Here is a 17649-nt window from a genome sequence, read left to right as displayed (position 1 = left end):
CAACATTATTTTGTGTATTTGGTAAAATATAACGTGTTTGCATGGTTTATGAGAAAGTGAAGTGAAAAACTGGTCATGTTGCCAATAAAACAAAGTTACAGATGAAAAGATGCTTCATTGATTTTGAGGTTGCATGCAAAAATCCACTTGGCTCAAAAATTCGAAGGGGCGCGTGCTCCGTGAGCTCCATGAGAGCAGAGTCTGTATTCTTTTGAAATGCTTTGCGGAACTTCGTCACATGCCAATGGGTCGTCGCAGTACTAAAAACAAACTTATGCCCATGACACAGTGCTGATGGTCTGATTTGACTGCGCTAATGATAAATGGATTAATCGTTAAAGCTGACAGGCCTAGCTCCTTACGAGGGCTGCAAGTTTACCATTAACGTTAAGACCGAATGGGCAGGCGAACTCATGAATTTACATTTAATTCAGTGATTCCTCCGCGTATCTAGTCGTGAGCGAGAACCACTGATGTAAATCTAAGAAAGGCAGAGCATTCCTGTATTCAGATAAAAGGCCATCATACCAGCCAAACCAGACTATTTGGTCCTTATCATCAAATACATCATCAGTATTATTGTCTATGCCACCGTACGCTGCAGCCAACTGATAAAATCTTTCAGTATATTCACTACCTTCCAGGACAGCCAGAAACCTGGGAGTGGTCATTAATGATCAGCTTCACTGAGCATGTTGCCAGCACCACCCGCTCTTGCAGATTAATCCACTACAGTCAATGAGCAACGACTTGTTGTGCCGTTCTAAAAAAAATCGAACACATTGTTTTCTACGAGTATACGCACACCGGCGCCGCCAGGTGGCGCCTGTCCGCGCTGCCCAGCTGTGACTCAGGAAGTTGCTCAAATCCCTGTCGCGCCACACAGCGCCACTCACGTAGTTTAACATTAAATGACATCATATTTGTCCCAAATCATTAACGATTAACATTGGCTGCTAACGTATATTTTGCATTTTGAAGTAGACGCTATCTGACGAAGCTCGCACTATTTAATGCGCACTTCCGGTTTCCAATACCTCCGAGTTGTCCTAGACGCGACTCGACGCGGCGCGGCCGGTGTGCGATCCCCTTTAGAACTGAGATCTGTTTGTAGCTGAACTGTCTAGGCATTGTAAAAAATGCAGTTTGAACACATGTTTTACTGTGAAAGATTTTCTTCATTCCAGCTTAAACTAAATGGGGTTAGGGGTTGTGCACACTAAAACTTTTAAACGCAAACACCGAATGCCAGCTGTTTTTTCAGCCGAGCGCTTTTTAGCTGTGATACTTGAGCTATGAGCCGGTTGGTTGTTGTGATACTTGTCCCGTCCCTCCTCCACTGTGATTGGACGGCCGTGTGAGAACTGACATTGACGAGCTGAGCTTTTCACCCAAAGTTGAATCTCTTTCAACTCTTGATGCTCAGTGCTGAGCGCGGAAAAAACGCAGAGCACCAGCTTATTTGAAAAACGCTTAGTTTCCATTGGAATCAATTGAAAACATGCGCCCACCGTGGGTGTACAAGGTTTGGTGTGCACGCCCCCTAAAAGCTTTGTCCATCAAATCAATACTGTAGTAAACAGAAGCATCATTCTTTTGTCCAAATACAGATTTTAAGTCACAAAGACATTTGACTTTTCTATCAAATCACTGTTTGTTTGTTTTTTGTTGTTTATTTGACAACATTTTAAATACAAACATGCAGAAATAAGGATTCATACACATGTTGAGGATGATATACACACAAAAAAGCCATTAGTTTATTTATTTTTTCTTTCCATTAGCTTATTTCTATTGTGGTCCTTGAAATAAAAATAAATATCAATATAATAACAAATCATAACTAGGGTGCAATCACATCCAATCCAGCAACGCTATAAAACACCTAAAAATCACTTAATAAAAAAGTAATTTTTATTAACTTCCCTTCTCAAAATGGTTTCTTGTGCTTTACACTGTAAAAAATATTTGCTGCCTTCAAATTCTTTGTTAAATCAACTCCGATTTACAAGTCATGTCAACAGAAATGAGTTGTCACAACTTACAAAATATAGTTGAGAAAAGTCAACTTAATTTTATAAGTTATAACAACTCACCTGTAGTTATAACAATTCATCTCTAGTCAAGATAAATAACAGTAAGTTAAAATGACTTGTAAATCCAAGTTAATTCAACCAAAAATTTTAAGGCAGCAAAGTATTTTTTACAGTGTATCTGGCTAGAAAATTTATTCAAATTTATTCATACTGCACCAGTATATTAAAATGAATTTTTACCCATTACATTTTTAAACCCATAAGGACAAATATCATTGCTATTTGCCTATAGACAGGTACTTTGAAACATTTTTCTTTAACATTTTAAACACCATCACCATTTTAAGAAGTTACCCTTTTGTCAACTTTAAAAAAATAATAAAAACCAGCTAAAGAATTAACTTGTTTTCTACCTAAAATATTCTACATAATGTAAAGAACATTCTGTATAGATATACACTTAATATGTCTAATATCGACTGAGTATGATTGAAATTGTAGTGAAATAAATGCTTGAAATCAAACTGTGATGCTCTTTATCTCACAAATAGATTTGAGACTTTAGTCTGGTTTGGAAAAATAGTTGGAAAACTTCATGTGAAAGAGCAGGTGAGAGCGAGGCTTGCATGTGTATGAGTCTGCTAGCATCCAGTGGTAGTTAGCAAAACGTCCGCTAGCACAGTTTGCTAACAGGAGAATACTGGCAAGTGTCTACAAATTCAAGATCTATATCTGGACAAAAATTACATTCATATCATTTTCAGTGGTGATAAACGTAACCTATTGACCATCAGGTAGCGGTTGGCTATAACGGAAAGAAGGAAGCTCTGTGATTAAATTATATAATACTGGAATAATTGTCCGCCTATTTTCTTGCTCTCTGACCTCTGTAGCCTCCCTTTAGTTACTGATATCCAGTAACTGACTGACTCTAGTCTTGAGGCTACAGACGACTGGACAAAACCATGCAGTGAATGGGGGCAGGGGGGTAGTATTGCCAAAAATGCTGAAACAAGTCATAACTTTGTTTTACTGGTTTAACTGTTTGGTAGATACATTTAAAATTTCTATAACATTACTACTATCACTGTTACTAATAAAATTATCTCTGGTGGCTTCCAAAGTGCCTGGGCCCTTAAAATCATCCAGCCCCTACCCAAATAGAATCTGAAACTTCTTTTGATAGATCCGCCCCACACATACGCAACAGTGACTGTTAGTAGACACGCCCATTATTGCCATTTGGCTAAAAGTGTGTTTTGGTAGTCAGCCCGACTCTCTTTTCCAAAGCGTTTTTCAGAAATCGTGCACTCCGCCTTTAAACAAAATGTTTAAATCTTTGAATATCACACTTTTTGAATGGGGGGGGGGTGAAAAGTTAATGTGCAGCACCTTCAAATTATCGATAAACGTAATCTTGGTCTCGTTTTAAAGACGACACATAAAAGTTTTTTACTAAAATGAATATAGTTATAGTTTTGTTTTAAGAAACAAAATAAACGATGTAAAGTATATTTCATATAAAATATAAAATACATAAAAATGTAAGTTTTATACAAGAAATGCTAAAAAAATAAAGCTGTAAGTCTCAACTATTTTTGTTCCAAAATTCAAGTTAAAATCATAAAAACTGTAGTAGATTTACAAACAACGGCCACTAGGTGTCATTGGTTTGTTGCATACTCTTGTCACAAATTGATACATTACTGTCACTTCATTATAACTTGTGCAAAATATTTTCAAATATGAAAACTACACTCTTAGAGCTTTTCAGTGATATATAGTGTGTCAAGATTTATAATAGGATATTATGTCATGAATATATAAAAATTATATAACGCATTTATGTGGGTTCAGCGACATTTAACAAGACTGTAACCACATAATTTCTATCATTAAATGGCTTTGATAATAAAAACTACATTTCAAAAGCTTTCCAATGATATATAGGTTTAAGATTTTTTCACGTTTAGAATAGGAGATGGATGTCATAAGTAATAACAAACATAATCCTAATTTTGTCCAAAAAACAAACCATTACAGAGTTTTTTTCTAATTCAAAACAAGTTTTATAGTTTCAGGAAGCATACAGTAACGGCTCAACATAATAATATTAATGTGAATATGTGTCTTTTAGCAGGTTAACATGGAGCTATGCATGTTCCTCCACAGTCTCATGGTCTGCTGTGGGGTACGTTGGTGCACCAGGAGCAGGTCTTTGTGTACACATGCATTCTCTCGATCTTGTTCCCGAATGTCAAACGTCTGGAAACCACTGTGTTTGACTGGAGTGATTCCAAGTGCTTTAAAGCACATTCCCGTGTAGACATCATCAATAGGGAAAAACGGTATGTAGAAGGAAACATGGTAAAGATATGGGAGAAGGTTTCCAGAAAAGAGAAAGCCACCACCACCGGCATAAGGAGGGTAAGGACCCTCATAAAAAGTCTGAGGTACATAATATTTGATGTTTTGGTCACGTAAAGGAGTGGCATCAAAAATAATTTGCCCCGCGTACAATGACGATGCCTGCTCAGGTTCTAAAGAATGCAAATGATTCAGTATCGCTTGAGTATTGGCAAAAACATCATCATCACCCTTAAATACGAAAGACACTTGAGGACAATTATCAAGCATCCATTTGAAGAACACGTGCTCTTTTAGCGTCAGGTTATAAAATGAGTCTTGAAAGTCCCAGACGAGAAGGTCTTGAAACTGCTGAGCTTCCAGTGAAATCAGTTTGTCGAGATTGGGATCATCCTCTAATGATTGGCCGAGCAGAAAGACCGTTCGCACCTGCACTCCATTGTCATACAAGCCTTCCCGTCCCCAGGTCTCTCGAACAGCCTGACGCCTCTCGAAGTGGTTAAGGGAGGATTTAATTGCAAACAAAAGGAAAACCTGCTCCGCTTCATTCCCAGACTCACACTTTGTGGGCTGGTCAATAACTACGGGTGGATCTCGACATTCCATGCCTTTGAGAAACTCTCTATAGAGTAGGGGGTATGACTGAATATCTTGAATGTTTGTTTGCAATAACTCAAAACTCTCGGGCTGACAACGAAACCAGTGACGTGGGTCCTCATGTGTTTGATTTTGGGCAACATCAAACTGCCTGAGTAGAGAATGAAGTTTTCTGTTCCAGAAGGCTCCATTTTTCGGAATGAACTTTATGAAATCCTCAGAAATAGTGAGCTGCGGAAGTTTAAGCGGTGTGTTGTTTTTGCTTTTCTTTTTAATGATGGGTTTCACTGTAGTAGTCCTGGGTTTTCTATGGGTGTCCGCTGTTGTGGGTTTTCTATGGGTGTCCGCTGTGATCGATTGGTTTTTGATCATGTCTCTTTGAGTGTGCATGGCATCCTTCAGCTTTGAATAGAAGACGACAAGGCAAAGGCTGCTAACTAATGCTAAAATAAGTAACTTTGAATACTTTACTCTCATTTTGATGCAAATCCAAATCCTAAACCTTGGGGAAAATGAAAGGATGCTTGTCTCAGCAGAAAGTGATGAAAAAAAATGACCCTAGAGATGTTTGCACGTTTCTTGTTTTACAGCCATGATCCGCACATCCAGATTCACTTCTGAAGAAAATTGTTCAAAATTGCATTACCCGCCATATCAGGTTCAGTCACATGCCTAGAAAAAACAAACACAAAAAATCAGTTACATATTAGTTATACCCCTTAAGGCAGGCGTCTCCAACCTTTTTCCATTGGAGAGCTACTTTCTAAAAAATAAAAGTGGTCGAGAGCTACTTGTGTCACGTTATACCTAAATTAGTGAGTTAATAGACACCGGTCTATTAACTCACTGTCAGGACTCTGCCTTGAAGTCTTGTTATATTTGTATTTTGTCATGGTGGCAGAGTTCTGGCAGTCCCTGGCCTTGTGTGGAGGTTCATGCCTTGTTTTTGTGTTTGGCATGTGCCTCCGGTGTCTTGTCATTTGTCCCCGCCCGTCCTCCTGCTTATTGTTAAATATTACTTATTCCCATCACCTGTTCCCGCTCGTTATCTTGTTTGGTTTTCTGTATTTAATGTCAGTGTTTCTTTAGTTCTGTGCAGGTTCATTGTCTTCTGTTACTGGTGTTCGTGTCTAGTTATTCAAGTCAGAGTCAAAGTCAAAGTTTAGTGTTATCTGTCAGTGTTTCATGTTTTGTACCTCATCGTGGGTTTTTGTTTTGTCCAAATAAAGTGTTTTGTGTTTTTCCCTGACATCGTTTGCATCTGGGTTCATTCGTACACAAATCCTGACACTCACTGTGATTTGAACTCTTTCCTGCCAGCATTTTTTTTTTATAAAGTTGCCAGCCAGTGCAAGCATTTTTTGTATTTTTCACAAAATTGTAATACCTTCCAGAAAGTGCTTTTCTTTAAACATAAACATACGATACATCAAATGAAAGAACACATCCTACAACAACAAAAAAAAACTTTTATGTTGTCTTTATACTTTTTTATCACCTCTTGTAGGATTCGTCCAAAAATACCACATTTTGAATAAAAAAATCAATTATTAAAGATCAGATTTAGAAAGATGATTCCAAACATAGAGTATTTACTGCTTTTGGATTCATAATAGGAATGTGCATGTATGTCACGTATGGCTCTCTGGTATCTCTTGACATTTGATGTTTAAATATGAGATGATAACCCATTGAACCTGTGACGACGACTGTATTTTCGTTTTATCAAAAATGAATCCGAAAATGACGGCACAGCGTTGCGCGAATCGTCCGGTTGCCGCTGCGCGGGCTTCACAGCGTTGCGGAGATCGTCCGGTGCGGGTGCGCGGACTTATCTGTTTGTTTTTAAATCATATATGTTAAATTACTGATGTCATATGATACGCTGATCTACACAGCTCAACGCGACGTCAAATACGTACCCAGTCTTTACTACCACAGGCGCTTGTAACACTAACTAGACATCCAAATGCGCCATAACCACAGAAAATAAATAAACCCACGAGCGAGCTACCTGCAATTAAGACGCGAGCTACCAGTAGCTCGCGAGCGACGTGTTGGAGACCCCTGCCTTAAGGATTGAGTATGCAGTAATTTTAGTCTTATTAATTATTGGGTCATTCTACGGAACTGTCCGTTTTTCTGTCCCTAGCCTTTACAGAGATATTACACTTGAAAAATACTTTAGGGTTACAATTTTTTTAATATTTTAAAATGAAACAATATGTTATTTGAACAATTACAACTTCTTGAGCCATCAATTTAGCAATATTTCATTTTTATTTATTAATTAGAATTCCAAGCACCACAGAAGTGCTCGTCCCCACAGTCATGTACAGAGGGAAAATGCTTTATTTTAAGATCAAAACAGTGTTTTCTTCCATTTAAAATACAATAATGTGTCCATAACTGGGTGATTCTCACGAAACCATTGAAACACCACGGCACTAATGATTTTAGCTTTAAAATGTGTAATATAGTAACATTAAAAAGCATCAGAATTAACACAATACTGTGTTCTACCTTGCACAATGTGTGATTTTAAGAATTTATAATTGTAAATTTTATCTCATTTTCTGCTGAAATTCTCATTACCGCAATGTGTCCGACTGTGTTTGAACATGCGTTATGTTGTAATTTAATCAAATTAACACAAAAATATTAAGAAAAAAATAAATGGATGTTTTGCTAGACTACTTTAGATGACACAAAAAATATTTACTGAATATTCATGTATAATAATAATGAAGAAAAATTAGGAAGATGATGTGTCCATGCCTGATGTTCTCATCCTCCGCAACACTTTTTACAGAATTTTAATAAAGTTTGATTTTGAGTGACCAAGCACATGGACCAGTTACTTCAAGATGGCTACCAGGTTAGATCATTTTTTTACAGTTAATTTGAAATATTGTCTTGTCAGAATGCTTACACGACATTTTGATTATCATTACCGCAACAGATGCTTATTAAATGTTAATTTAATTAATAGAAGCATAATACTTTGATTTTAAATGCATGTGCAGAATCTCCAAATTATGTTCTTTCAGGTTTGTCATGTCATTTTGAAAATATGTCAGTGTTGATGTTTTCTGACTGTTGCGGTAATGAGATTTTTTAGGACAAATTTTTTAAATTATGTTACAAAATGTGTTAAATGATAAGTAAAAGTTTTTAAATTAATGTTCCCATTTACTCCAGACTTTGTTTTTCAATGTCTGGTGGGAAAAAAAGTAAATTTAAGCAAATTTTACATTTTCATGCTTGACATTTTTAAAACCAAGTTTTCGTGAGAATCACCGAACTACCAAATATACAATGTAAACTACATTAAAAAACAAAATGCTAAATAAATATTATAAAATATATAATGAAAGTAGTAGTCCCCTGGAGTTGTGTTACCGTTTAACAAAAAAGCTCTTATTTTAAAATAAAAATCACACTGATGACCTATGTAGGTTTGTGAGACTTGCCCACTGATATGCCGGTATTTTATGTAGATAACCTGTATGACATCATCTATAGTGACATTTAGCGACCAGCTGTATATACCTTTAACTGAAAGAAGTTGGCAACGCTGCCTCTGTCTGCAGTAAGCCTACTCTTTGGTATCCTTCCTGTACCCTTTGTGCCTTCATACATACATACTTTGTTTACAGTGCACTTCAAATAAATTAGGTGTGAATGACACCTTTTGCAGAAAAGCGCCTAAACCCATAAACAATGTAGCATGCTTTGTATTGTATCTTTCATGTGACACACTTAAGATATTATAATAGACAGATGAGAGAGCGTGGTTTAAGGTGGTTTAAAATCTCTTACTCCTGTCTCGTGGCATGTCTGTCAGGACACAGAAATGGATCAAAGCAACTAAATTTAAAGCAAATGTTATCTCCACATGCATTACACATTTAAATGAACAAGATCACTTGCTGAAGAGCAAAAGTGGGTGACATGAATTGTTAAAAAGTTTACACATTTACAATAGGTAAATGTGTGGTTCTATAATAAAGAAAATAAAGACACAATCATCATGACTTGACTTTGCTAAAGAGTTGCAAATATAAACATGCATTTAAACCCATAACAATGACATTGTGTATATTAAAGGCAACAGTAGGCATGGCAAATGTCTCATATGACTGGCAATAAATATCCTCACATACACTGAAAGCAGAAGCGCAAGGGGGGGTATGCAAAACCCCTTCCTTTAGATGATGTTTTGACTTTAGAGATGAATTAAAGCATAATGTGTAGCTAGCTACATAAAAATTACTCTGTTGAGTGCGTTTATTTAATTTTGTAGGGCTCGACAGAGCATTTCACTTGCATTTGTGACAAAAAATTATTTTTTTGCAAATTTTGAAACAAAAAGATTTATTATTCGAAAAATAAATACTATTTAACCTATGAAAGCAAACAATATTCCTGTGATCATTTTACAGAGATCGCTAAAATAAGAATAATGCATGGAGACTAGGACTCATGGTTGGACGTCATTGGAAGTACATGCACACTTTGGTTTTGTTTACCTATTAACTTATATAATGTAACAATGTAACTGTAAACACCTACCAAACTGATCCCAAACCAAAATTGTGTCTACGCACATATACCCATTTTTACCCACACAATTAAATAAAAAACACCGGGAACCCGCCAAGTGTAAAACATTGCATTAGGTCATGCTTGCATGCTGTTTTTTTTTTCTTAAAGTAGTTTTATATTAATTTACTTTACATTTTACTACAGTGTTAAGCCCTTTTCACACAGAAATTCCGTTAAATACCCGTAAAATGCATCCTGGATTTTTCCGGAATAGTTAGAGGTTTTTTTCGTTCACACTGCCAAGATTACACGGCATCTGATGGTCCCGGAAAGACACTTGACATGTTGAAAGTCCCGCCCTCTCTTCTACGCAGCGTCTGAAGTTTGCATATTATATATTATTTCTCTCTCCAGAAACAACTCGCATGCATTTTTGTTTATGATAAGACTACAAAGGAGCGCGTGAATGCACAGTTCTATGCTGGTGAATGATCTCAGCTTCAGAGTGGATATTTGACAAGCTCCCTGATTTCTGCTTTGATACAGTTTTCAGACATTTCTCATCGTGATTGTTTATATGCATTTAAAACCCGCATTTTGAGGAACTGAACGATATATCTCGTTGGAATGACATGCGGGTATTTTCGTTTATTATAGCTCAAATGAGCACGTGACGCGATATTCTTTTATGCTGCTGAATGATCTCTGTTTCAACACAGTAAGTAACGAGCTAACTTACCTGATATCTGCTTCAGTCTAGTATGCTGCCATTTCTCGTCGTGAATGTTGTAAATCCCTCATTTTAAAGAGTTGAACCAACTTCATGTTGCCATGACATGCGCGTCCTCACTACGGCACGTGCGTCATTGTTTATGCGTCTCATATATAATTTTCTGATAACTGCTTCAATCTAGTTTGCAACATTTCTCATTGTGAATTTTTATATGCATGTTATCTGTCGTTGTAAGGAGCTGAACCATAACTTGTGTTGTGATGATGATGACGCGCGCGTCCTCACTTCGACACGCCCTTTACGGCATTCTAGTTCACACAGAGGGTTACCCGCGTATCTTACTAGGTCCTCTTTCCGGCAACGATCCCAGAAGATTAACGGAACGAGTTTTTGTTCACACAGACGCTTGTCTGGCAATTTTACGGGTATTTTCTGGGACCAGAGGTCTGTGTGAATGGGGTATTAGTCATTTAAACGTGAATGATTAAAAAAAAACACAAGTGATGACGGTGGGGCCCTCTAGCGTTCTCGTGGACCCATATGGCTGGCATACTGCACCCCCCTAACAGCGCCCCTGACTGAAAGTCCTGTCTTTCAAACAGTTATTGTTTCGAGAAGTGGATCCTTTAGAAAAATTAATAAAGATTTTATTGTAGTAAAAACCTGGAAACCATGTTGTTGACAATTTACACATTCACAAACCATGATAAACTTGCATTTTAAACTTTCAAAATAGTTGTACATCTGTGACGTATTTTGTATGATGTATTTTATCAGAATATAATTGTATTTTACGTAAATTTTTGCATATATATCCTCCTAAGACCTAAATGTCCACATAAGTGGATATAACATTTTTTTGGTGTTTGCACCATAATACTTAATTCTGTAACTGGAACCTGTTGTACACAAATGTGAACAATTACACTGCTTCGTGTTCAAAGAAAAATATTTGGTTATTATATTTATTGGTTCTTAACCCCAAAATAGCTGGAAGACATCTGAAAAAAAGACAAACCAAAGCTCGGATCTTAGGAGAATATATATACTTTGTGCACGTGAATTAGGTTTTATGCATGTGAAACCAGCTACGCATGTGTGCATTGTGTCTTACACATTAAAAAATTTCATAAAAGCAGATGCTCTTGCCTTTTTAGGAAGTATATGACCTACGATTTACTATATAAAGATATTGTGGTTTGGCATCGTTACCACGTATCAGTTATTTCTCAGAAGTCTCTGGTCTGTGTTATATCTATAGAAATATATACAAACCTGCATAAATTCAAACTATTATTTTTTATTATTATTACTACTACTACTACTACAACAACTACTACTACTAGTAGCAGACAAACTATTATATATACACATTATTATGTACATATAAACACACACACATTCATGTATGTATTTAAGAAACATTTACATGTGTGTATATATTTATTTATATTTTTATATATTCTATATAAATTAAAAAATTGAAATATAAATAAAAAAATCTGTCATGAATATATGTATGTGTGTGTGGTTAAATATATACAATAATTACACACAGTACACACACACACACATTATGCAAAAAATAACTTTTGCATGCGATTAATCGCGATTAATCTTTTCCCAGCCCTAATATATTTATTATATATAACACACACACACACACACACACACACACGCGTATATTGAAATAAGGTGTCTATCTAAAATTAAATGCAAGCTTATTTATTGGAAAACTAATCTCAAGTGTCTCATTAAAATGACATGCCCTTACCTGAAGTACAGGTTTACTCTCATGAGTACAGCGAACTGACCCTGGAGACAAGACAACACATCACCTGAGGTAGAATCTGTATTTAAAACCCAAGCAAATGTGACCTGTCTGTGAAAACCCAGCTCAAGTCATTTTTTGTGATTGACTGTTTTCTACATAAAATCATCCTACATAATGTAAAGAAAATTCTGTGAAAATATAACATTGATATCTTTAATACTGAATGAGTAAGATCATGTCAAAGATTTTAATCGAAATCAATGTGAAATTAATGAGTGAAATGAAACTTTGATGCTTGTTATCTTTGATTTTGAGACTGGTTTTCACCGATAGGGTTACAAATTGTTTTTCGATGAATATTTAACACATTTAGATAATGGATCATGTTATTATTTCTCAATGTACTTTACTCCCATTCATTTACTGTACATTTGTTGTTAGGCTCACTATGGTCGTGCCCTAACAGAGTTGCCTACCTACAGTAGTGTTCAAATATGTCCTAATAAGATGTCTAAAAATACCACTTGCCTATCCGCAGAGACCTTAAATGTCGTTACACTAATGTGTGTACTTGTTTATAAACCATGCATTATATTTTAGCATTCGTTTTTAATGATAAATCACCCTTAAAAGGATAGGTCACCCAAACATGAAAGTTTTGTCATTTTCATGTTGTTGTAAACCTGCACAAATTTTTTTTTTTTTTTCTGATGAACACAAAAGAAGACACCTTGACAAATGATGGCAAGCACACACAGCTGATAGCAACCACCGACTCCCATAGTAGGAAAACAAATACGGTGGAATTCAATGGGTACCGTCAACTGGCGTCATTTATCAAAATATCTTCTTCATTATTTATGACAATTTTTCATAATATTTGTTTTTCCTACTATGAAGGTCAATGGTTACAATCAGCTGTGTGGTTACCGTAATTTATCAAAATATCTGCTTTTTTGTTTATCAGAAAAAAAGAAATTCATACAAATTCAGAACAACACAAGTATGAGAAAATTATGACACAATTTTTATTTTTGAGTGAACCATCCCTTTAAGAGAAGTCTACCATGGTATCAAGATTTTTTTGTCAGAAACAGGCACCAATTCTATTTTTAAAATTACTGTCATACCATTTTGTTTGATAAGTGCTGTTATCAGGGCTGTTTCCAGGTCTATGCCTCGAAAAAGGAACCACAAATCTACCCACAATGTTCTCACCATAATAGCAATGGTATTTTATTTGTAGTAAAACTATTGTAATACAAATAGTAAATATTCTGCTAAAATCATGGATACTAAAGAATAAATACTGTGGTAAATGTTTCTCATGGTGTAGGTGTCTGCCATATTGGCACATGATGATAAATGTGAAAGTTTGTGAAAAATGTGAAAATTGTTTTTGCACCCTCTTACAACATATTAATATGATTTATAGGTTAATTTTAAAACACTAAATAATTATTATGAACATTAATAAGAATAAGTGATTGTTATATATTATTTTCTGTACTTTGCTTATGTAAAATATTTTTGTAATATCAACACCATACAGGTACATGTATGACATTTCGTTTGAAATTTTTAAATATTTATAATTTTAAAGTTCATCTTTAGCTGTTTGTCTTATTTCGTTTTGAAAGGTTTTACTATATTTTTACCATGGCAAAACCGCGTCAGGTGGCTGTGCTTCATTAATATGATATTACTCTGCATTTTTAAACGGTACATTATTACTGTGGTAGTTAGGCAAAAGATGTTTAAGCAAAAAATGCGTCTAGAACAATGTGTGCCAGTAAACATTAACAGTGAGCGCACAAATGAGCCAAGAGTGATATTTCAGCATTATACTATTTTGTGTCAGCTAGTGATAACACTTCTGGTAACAGCATCAGCTATTTGTGATTGTTTGTAGTTGGCTGCCTGTTTGTGTCAGCTGATGCGGTTCATGCTTGCCACCATCAAAGGAAAACACCACCCTTTTTCAATATTTGACTATGTTCATACCTCAACGAATTAATACATACCTATCTTTTTTCAATGCATGCACTTTTAATCTTTGTACATTGCTTGAATGTGTTAGTATTTAGCCTAGCCCTATTCATTCCTATAGCTCCAAAATAAAGTTTTATTTTGTGCCACCATTCCCACTCGTGCAACTACTCATGCAACAGTCTCAAAATAGTGAAAACATGGAAGTGTTTGGTGGCTTCTAAATTCATCCCTGTTTGGAGCCATAGGAATGAATGGGGCCAGGCCAAATGCCAACACATTCGCTGTACAAAGACCAAAGGTGCACGCGCTGAAAAAAGATAGGGATGCATTAATGCGTCTTAGTTGAGGTATGAACATAGCAAAATACCGAAAAACTGTGGTGTTCTCCCTTAACGATGGCAAGCACGAACCGCATCAGCCGACACAAACAGGCAGCCAAGGGTGGTGTTTTCATCTAACCTCCTAAGACCCAAGCTTTGGTTTGTCTTTTTTTCAGTTTTCTTTTAGCTATTTTGGTGTTAGAAAGAACCAATAAATAAAAATAACCAAATATTTTTTCTTTGAACATTAAGCAGTGTAAGGTTCCAGTTACACAAGATTAAATATAATGGTGCAAACAAAAAAAGGTGGACATATGTGGACATCCAGGTCTTAGGAAGTTAAGGTGTTTGTGACATAAGCAATAATGTGTCTAAAAACACTGTTTTAGTCAATGTGTGCCAGTAAATGCTGAAAGCGAGCACGCAAATAAGCCAAGAGTGACAGCATTATCTGTCTCAAAGCAATTTCAGAGTGCCAGCCAGCAACTAAACACGAACATTGAGCGTGCAAAATCATTGTCAGTGCCTAAAAACAGTGGTAGCTGGCACAAGTAGACAGAAGTGCCACCAAAAGGTGTCACAAATAGAGGCAGCTGCCTCAGAAAATCATCCAAGCTGTGACCGGAAGCGCACCATTAGCTGTCACTGCCGCGATTTGAGCTTGCCATCTATTGAGCTTATGGTGACCAAGGAGTAGGCAACTTTGATCCTGGAGTGCCGATGTCCTGCAGATTTTAGCTCCAATAAAATGTATTGTTATAAAGTAAAATAAAATTAATGTAATTTTAAACCCATAAAGTATAGCCTATAAACAATGAAAATGACAACAATCACATGATTTTAATGTTCAACGCTTCAAAAGCATTGTTGTTAAAATAATGAAACAGAGATTGGTGGATTCTGGACAACGCAGAGTCAACACTACTGTGTTGTTTTTAACACATTCGTTCTAAGAGTGTATAACTTCGAGACTGTCCCGTTTTGAACCACACACACACCACTGTGGTATGGAAGTGCTGTGAGTGTTTATGACAACGTTTTAATTCTTCAGATTGCAAAATGCAGAAGCAAGGACCACGCGACCACGCTCTGATGCTGATGACTGCGCTGTTGCATCTGCCTTCTTTCTAGGGGGGTGATACCAGTTATTTTCTTGACAATCCGATACAAAGTACTTTTAAGTGTCACCAATACCGATACTTTTATGAAATATTTTTATTAAAGTGATTTTATGGGGTCTTTTGATAGCCATCATAATTAACATCAAATAAAATAGACATGACAACTTTTTGCATTGAACACTATTACCACATCTCTTCCCTTTATACGTTTTTGAGATAAACAAAAAGCGAATGTTGACATTAACATTTCCTCTTGAGCCTGTTTTTCTTTGACTGATAAACTCTACTGCTTTTGAAAATAAAATAAAACCCTGATAAAAGTCAGTAGACTGGAATGCACTGAAAATCAAACCAGGGATGAGTGTGAGGCTGCACTTCGTCGTGCTCTGTAACAGACATTTTGCTTTTAGATGCTTTTTGTCATGTAGTATTAGGCCACCACAGTGGCATATTTTTTGTTGACAAATGTCACACGAGGCTGCATCATTATTAACCGACCGCAACAATGCACAGGAACCCCTTTTTTAAACCTGCCTGCACTGACTGAGTGTGCTGGTAGTGACTAAAGCGAATGAACGCTGATACAGCGGAAGGAAATGGGACTGAAGAGCGAACGCGGCGATAAAGCGGACTTTTACCGACAGACAGGATCGAAAATATCGATACTTTAGGATTGATCCGCCCATATCCCATCCCTTCATAAATAAAGTAACATGTAACACGATCAAAACGGCGAAAATCTCTGAAAAGTGACAAGGTTGCCTCACAGAATTGATAATATTGTGCATATTAAAAAGATAAAAAACAAGTAACAGATTAATGGACGTTTTATTTTTATTTGGAGGTTGCACGCAAAATCAATTTGCCTCAAAAAACGTTTAAATGAGCATGACGCCTGCGCGTGTTGCCTTAACCACATTCATATTTTTAAACGAAAACGTTTTTGTATTTTATATATATTAGGCTATTTTATTGTTAAAAAAAATTAAAAATACGAATGGCTGCATGTATAATTGGTTAGACTTAATGACAACCTCAAGTAGGCTACTCTGCTGTTCCATTTCGCAATTTAACCGTCCTCGGGAGTTCGTTCTGAGTCTAAACTTGGTAATTGAGAAACGACCACGTCCAGAGCTCAAGTATTAAAACCTAATTATGGTTTTTACAAGTCATACGAACCACAATCATAAATGTGCTGCTACATCATGCTCTGAATGCGCAAGCAAATTTAATTTGTGGGCATTGAAGGCTGTTTTTTATAAAGCTGGACATACTCGTTAAAAAACTACAGCTACACCACCACCCCTATCATGATGATAACTGTAATTATATATATATATATATATATATATATATATATATATATATACACACATATACATATACATATATATATAGTAAAACACAACGCTCATTTTATATATGCTAAATATTTTATTTCAATTTATTTAAAATGTTTACTGTAGATGTGTGATATGCACTGTACAAGAGGTACAGTTTTTCTAAAATATGACATTGTGTTCCTAAAAGCAGGGTAAGTTAAAGATAAATGTCCATGTATAGTAATAGAGGTTTGGTTTGAAATTAATACATTTAAATTGGTCTTTCACATAACTTTAGTGCATCTCTTCAAATGTATTTCAAAACCTAGATGTGGCCCTTGAGTCAAAATATAAAAGATTGCATTTTCAGCGCTCAACACAGATTAAACGGTCAATTTAAACATTGGTTCAGTAAAAAGAACAAAATCCCATTTCCTTTGTAAAACTTTAAAAGACATAAATGTTTAATTTACTGTATTTAAGATTTGGGTTTTCTGTATGTAACATTGCATGTCAAATTATGATCTGGTTTGGTGGGATGCCAATAGGTTTCGTCAACGGCGTCGAAATGACTGTTATAAAGATCTTATCGTCTCAGATAGTAACTTGTAGAACAAAAAATTCAGACGAATAAACTAAAAACAAACGCCGCTTATTATTAACAGAAAGAGACTTACCGTTACATCGACGCTTACGGCGTAAACTGACGATTGTCACCGTCTAAACGTAGAACAAACGGAGTTGACGTTGTCAACAACTGCGTGATATTACCGGGCACCCGACCACCTTTACGACTCGACTTCTCTCTTTCCCATCATTAGCACCTGGCTGTATCTGGT

At 35.9% G+C, this 17649-nt stretch overlaps 1 protein-coding gene across 2 annotated transcripts; it reads right to left on the bottom strand.

Moving 5' to 3' along the window:
- Nucleotides 1-1657: 1657 nt before the first annotated feature.
- On the bottom strand, nt 1658-17646 carry b3gnt2l (UDP-GlcNAc:betaGal beta-1,3-N-acetylglucosaminyltransferase 2, like). 2 transcript variants are annotated; one of them, XM_055175065.2, is made up of 3 exons: nt 17488-17640; nt 12056-12096; nt 1658-5672 (listed from the first exon to the last, which is right to left on the bottom strand). In XM_055175065.2, exon 3 carries the CDS (start codon nt 5475-5477, stop codon nt 4170-4172), a length of 1308 nt encoding a protein of 435 aa, XP_055031040.1. In that variant the 5' UTR covers nt 5478-5672; nt 12056-12096; nt 17488-17640; the 3' UTR covers nt 1658-4169. The 2 variants fall into 2 exon arrangements, with proteins under 2 accessions (XP_055031040.1, XP_055031039.1); XM_055175064.2 differs by lacking the exon at nt 12056-12096 and having other exon boundaries at nt 17488-17646.
- Nucleotides 17647-17649: the final 3 nt, after the last annotated feature.

The sequence above is a fragment of the Misgurnus anguillicaudatus genome, chromosome 15 (assembly GCF_027580225.2).
Source record: "Misgurnus anguillicaudatus chromosome 15, ASM2758022v2, whole genome shotgun sequence".
NCBI classification, from domain to species: Eukaryota; Metazoa; Chordata; class Actinopteri; order Cypriniformes; family Cobitidae; genus Misgurnus; species Misgurnus anguillicaudatus.
This window is presented reverse-complemented; position numbering and strand designations above follow the sequence as displayed.

Excerpts from the sequence above, each read along its gene's own strand:
- b3gnt2l (XM_055175064.2), bottom strand. The coding sequence starts at position 5,477 with ATGAGAGTAAAGTATTCAAAGTTACTTATTTTAGCATTAGTTAGCAGC.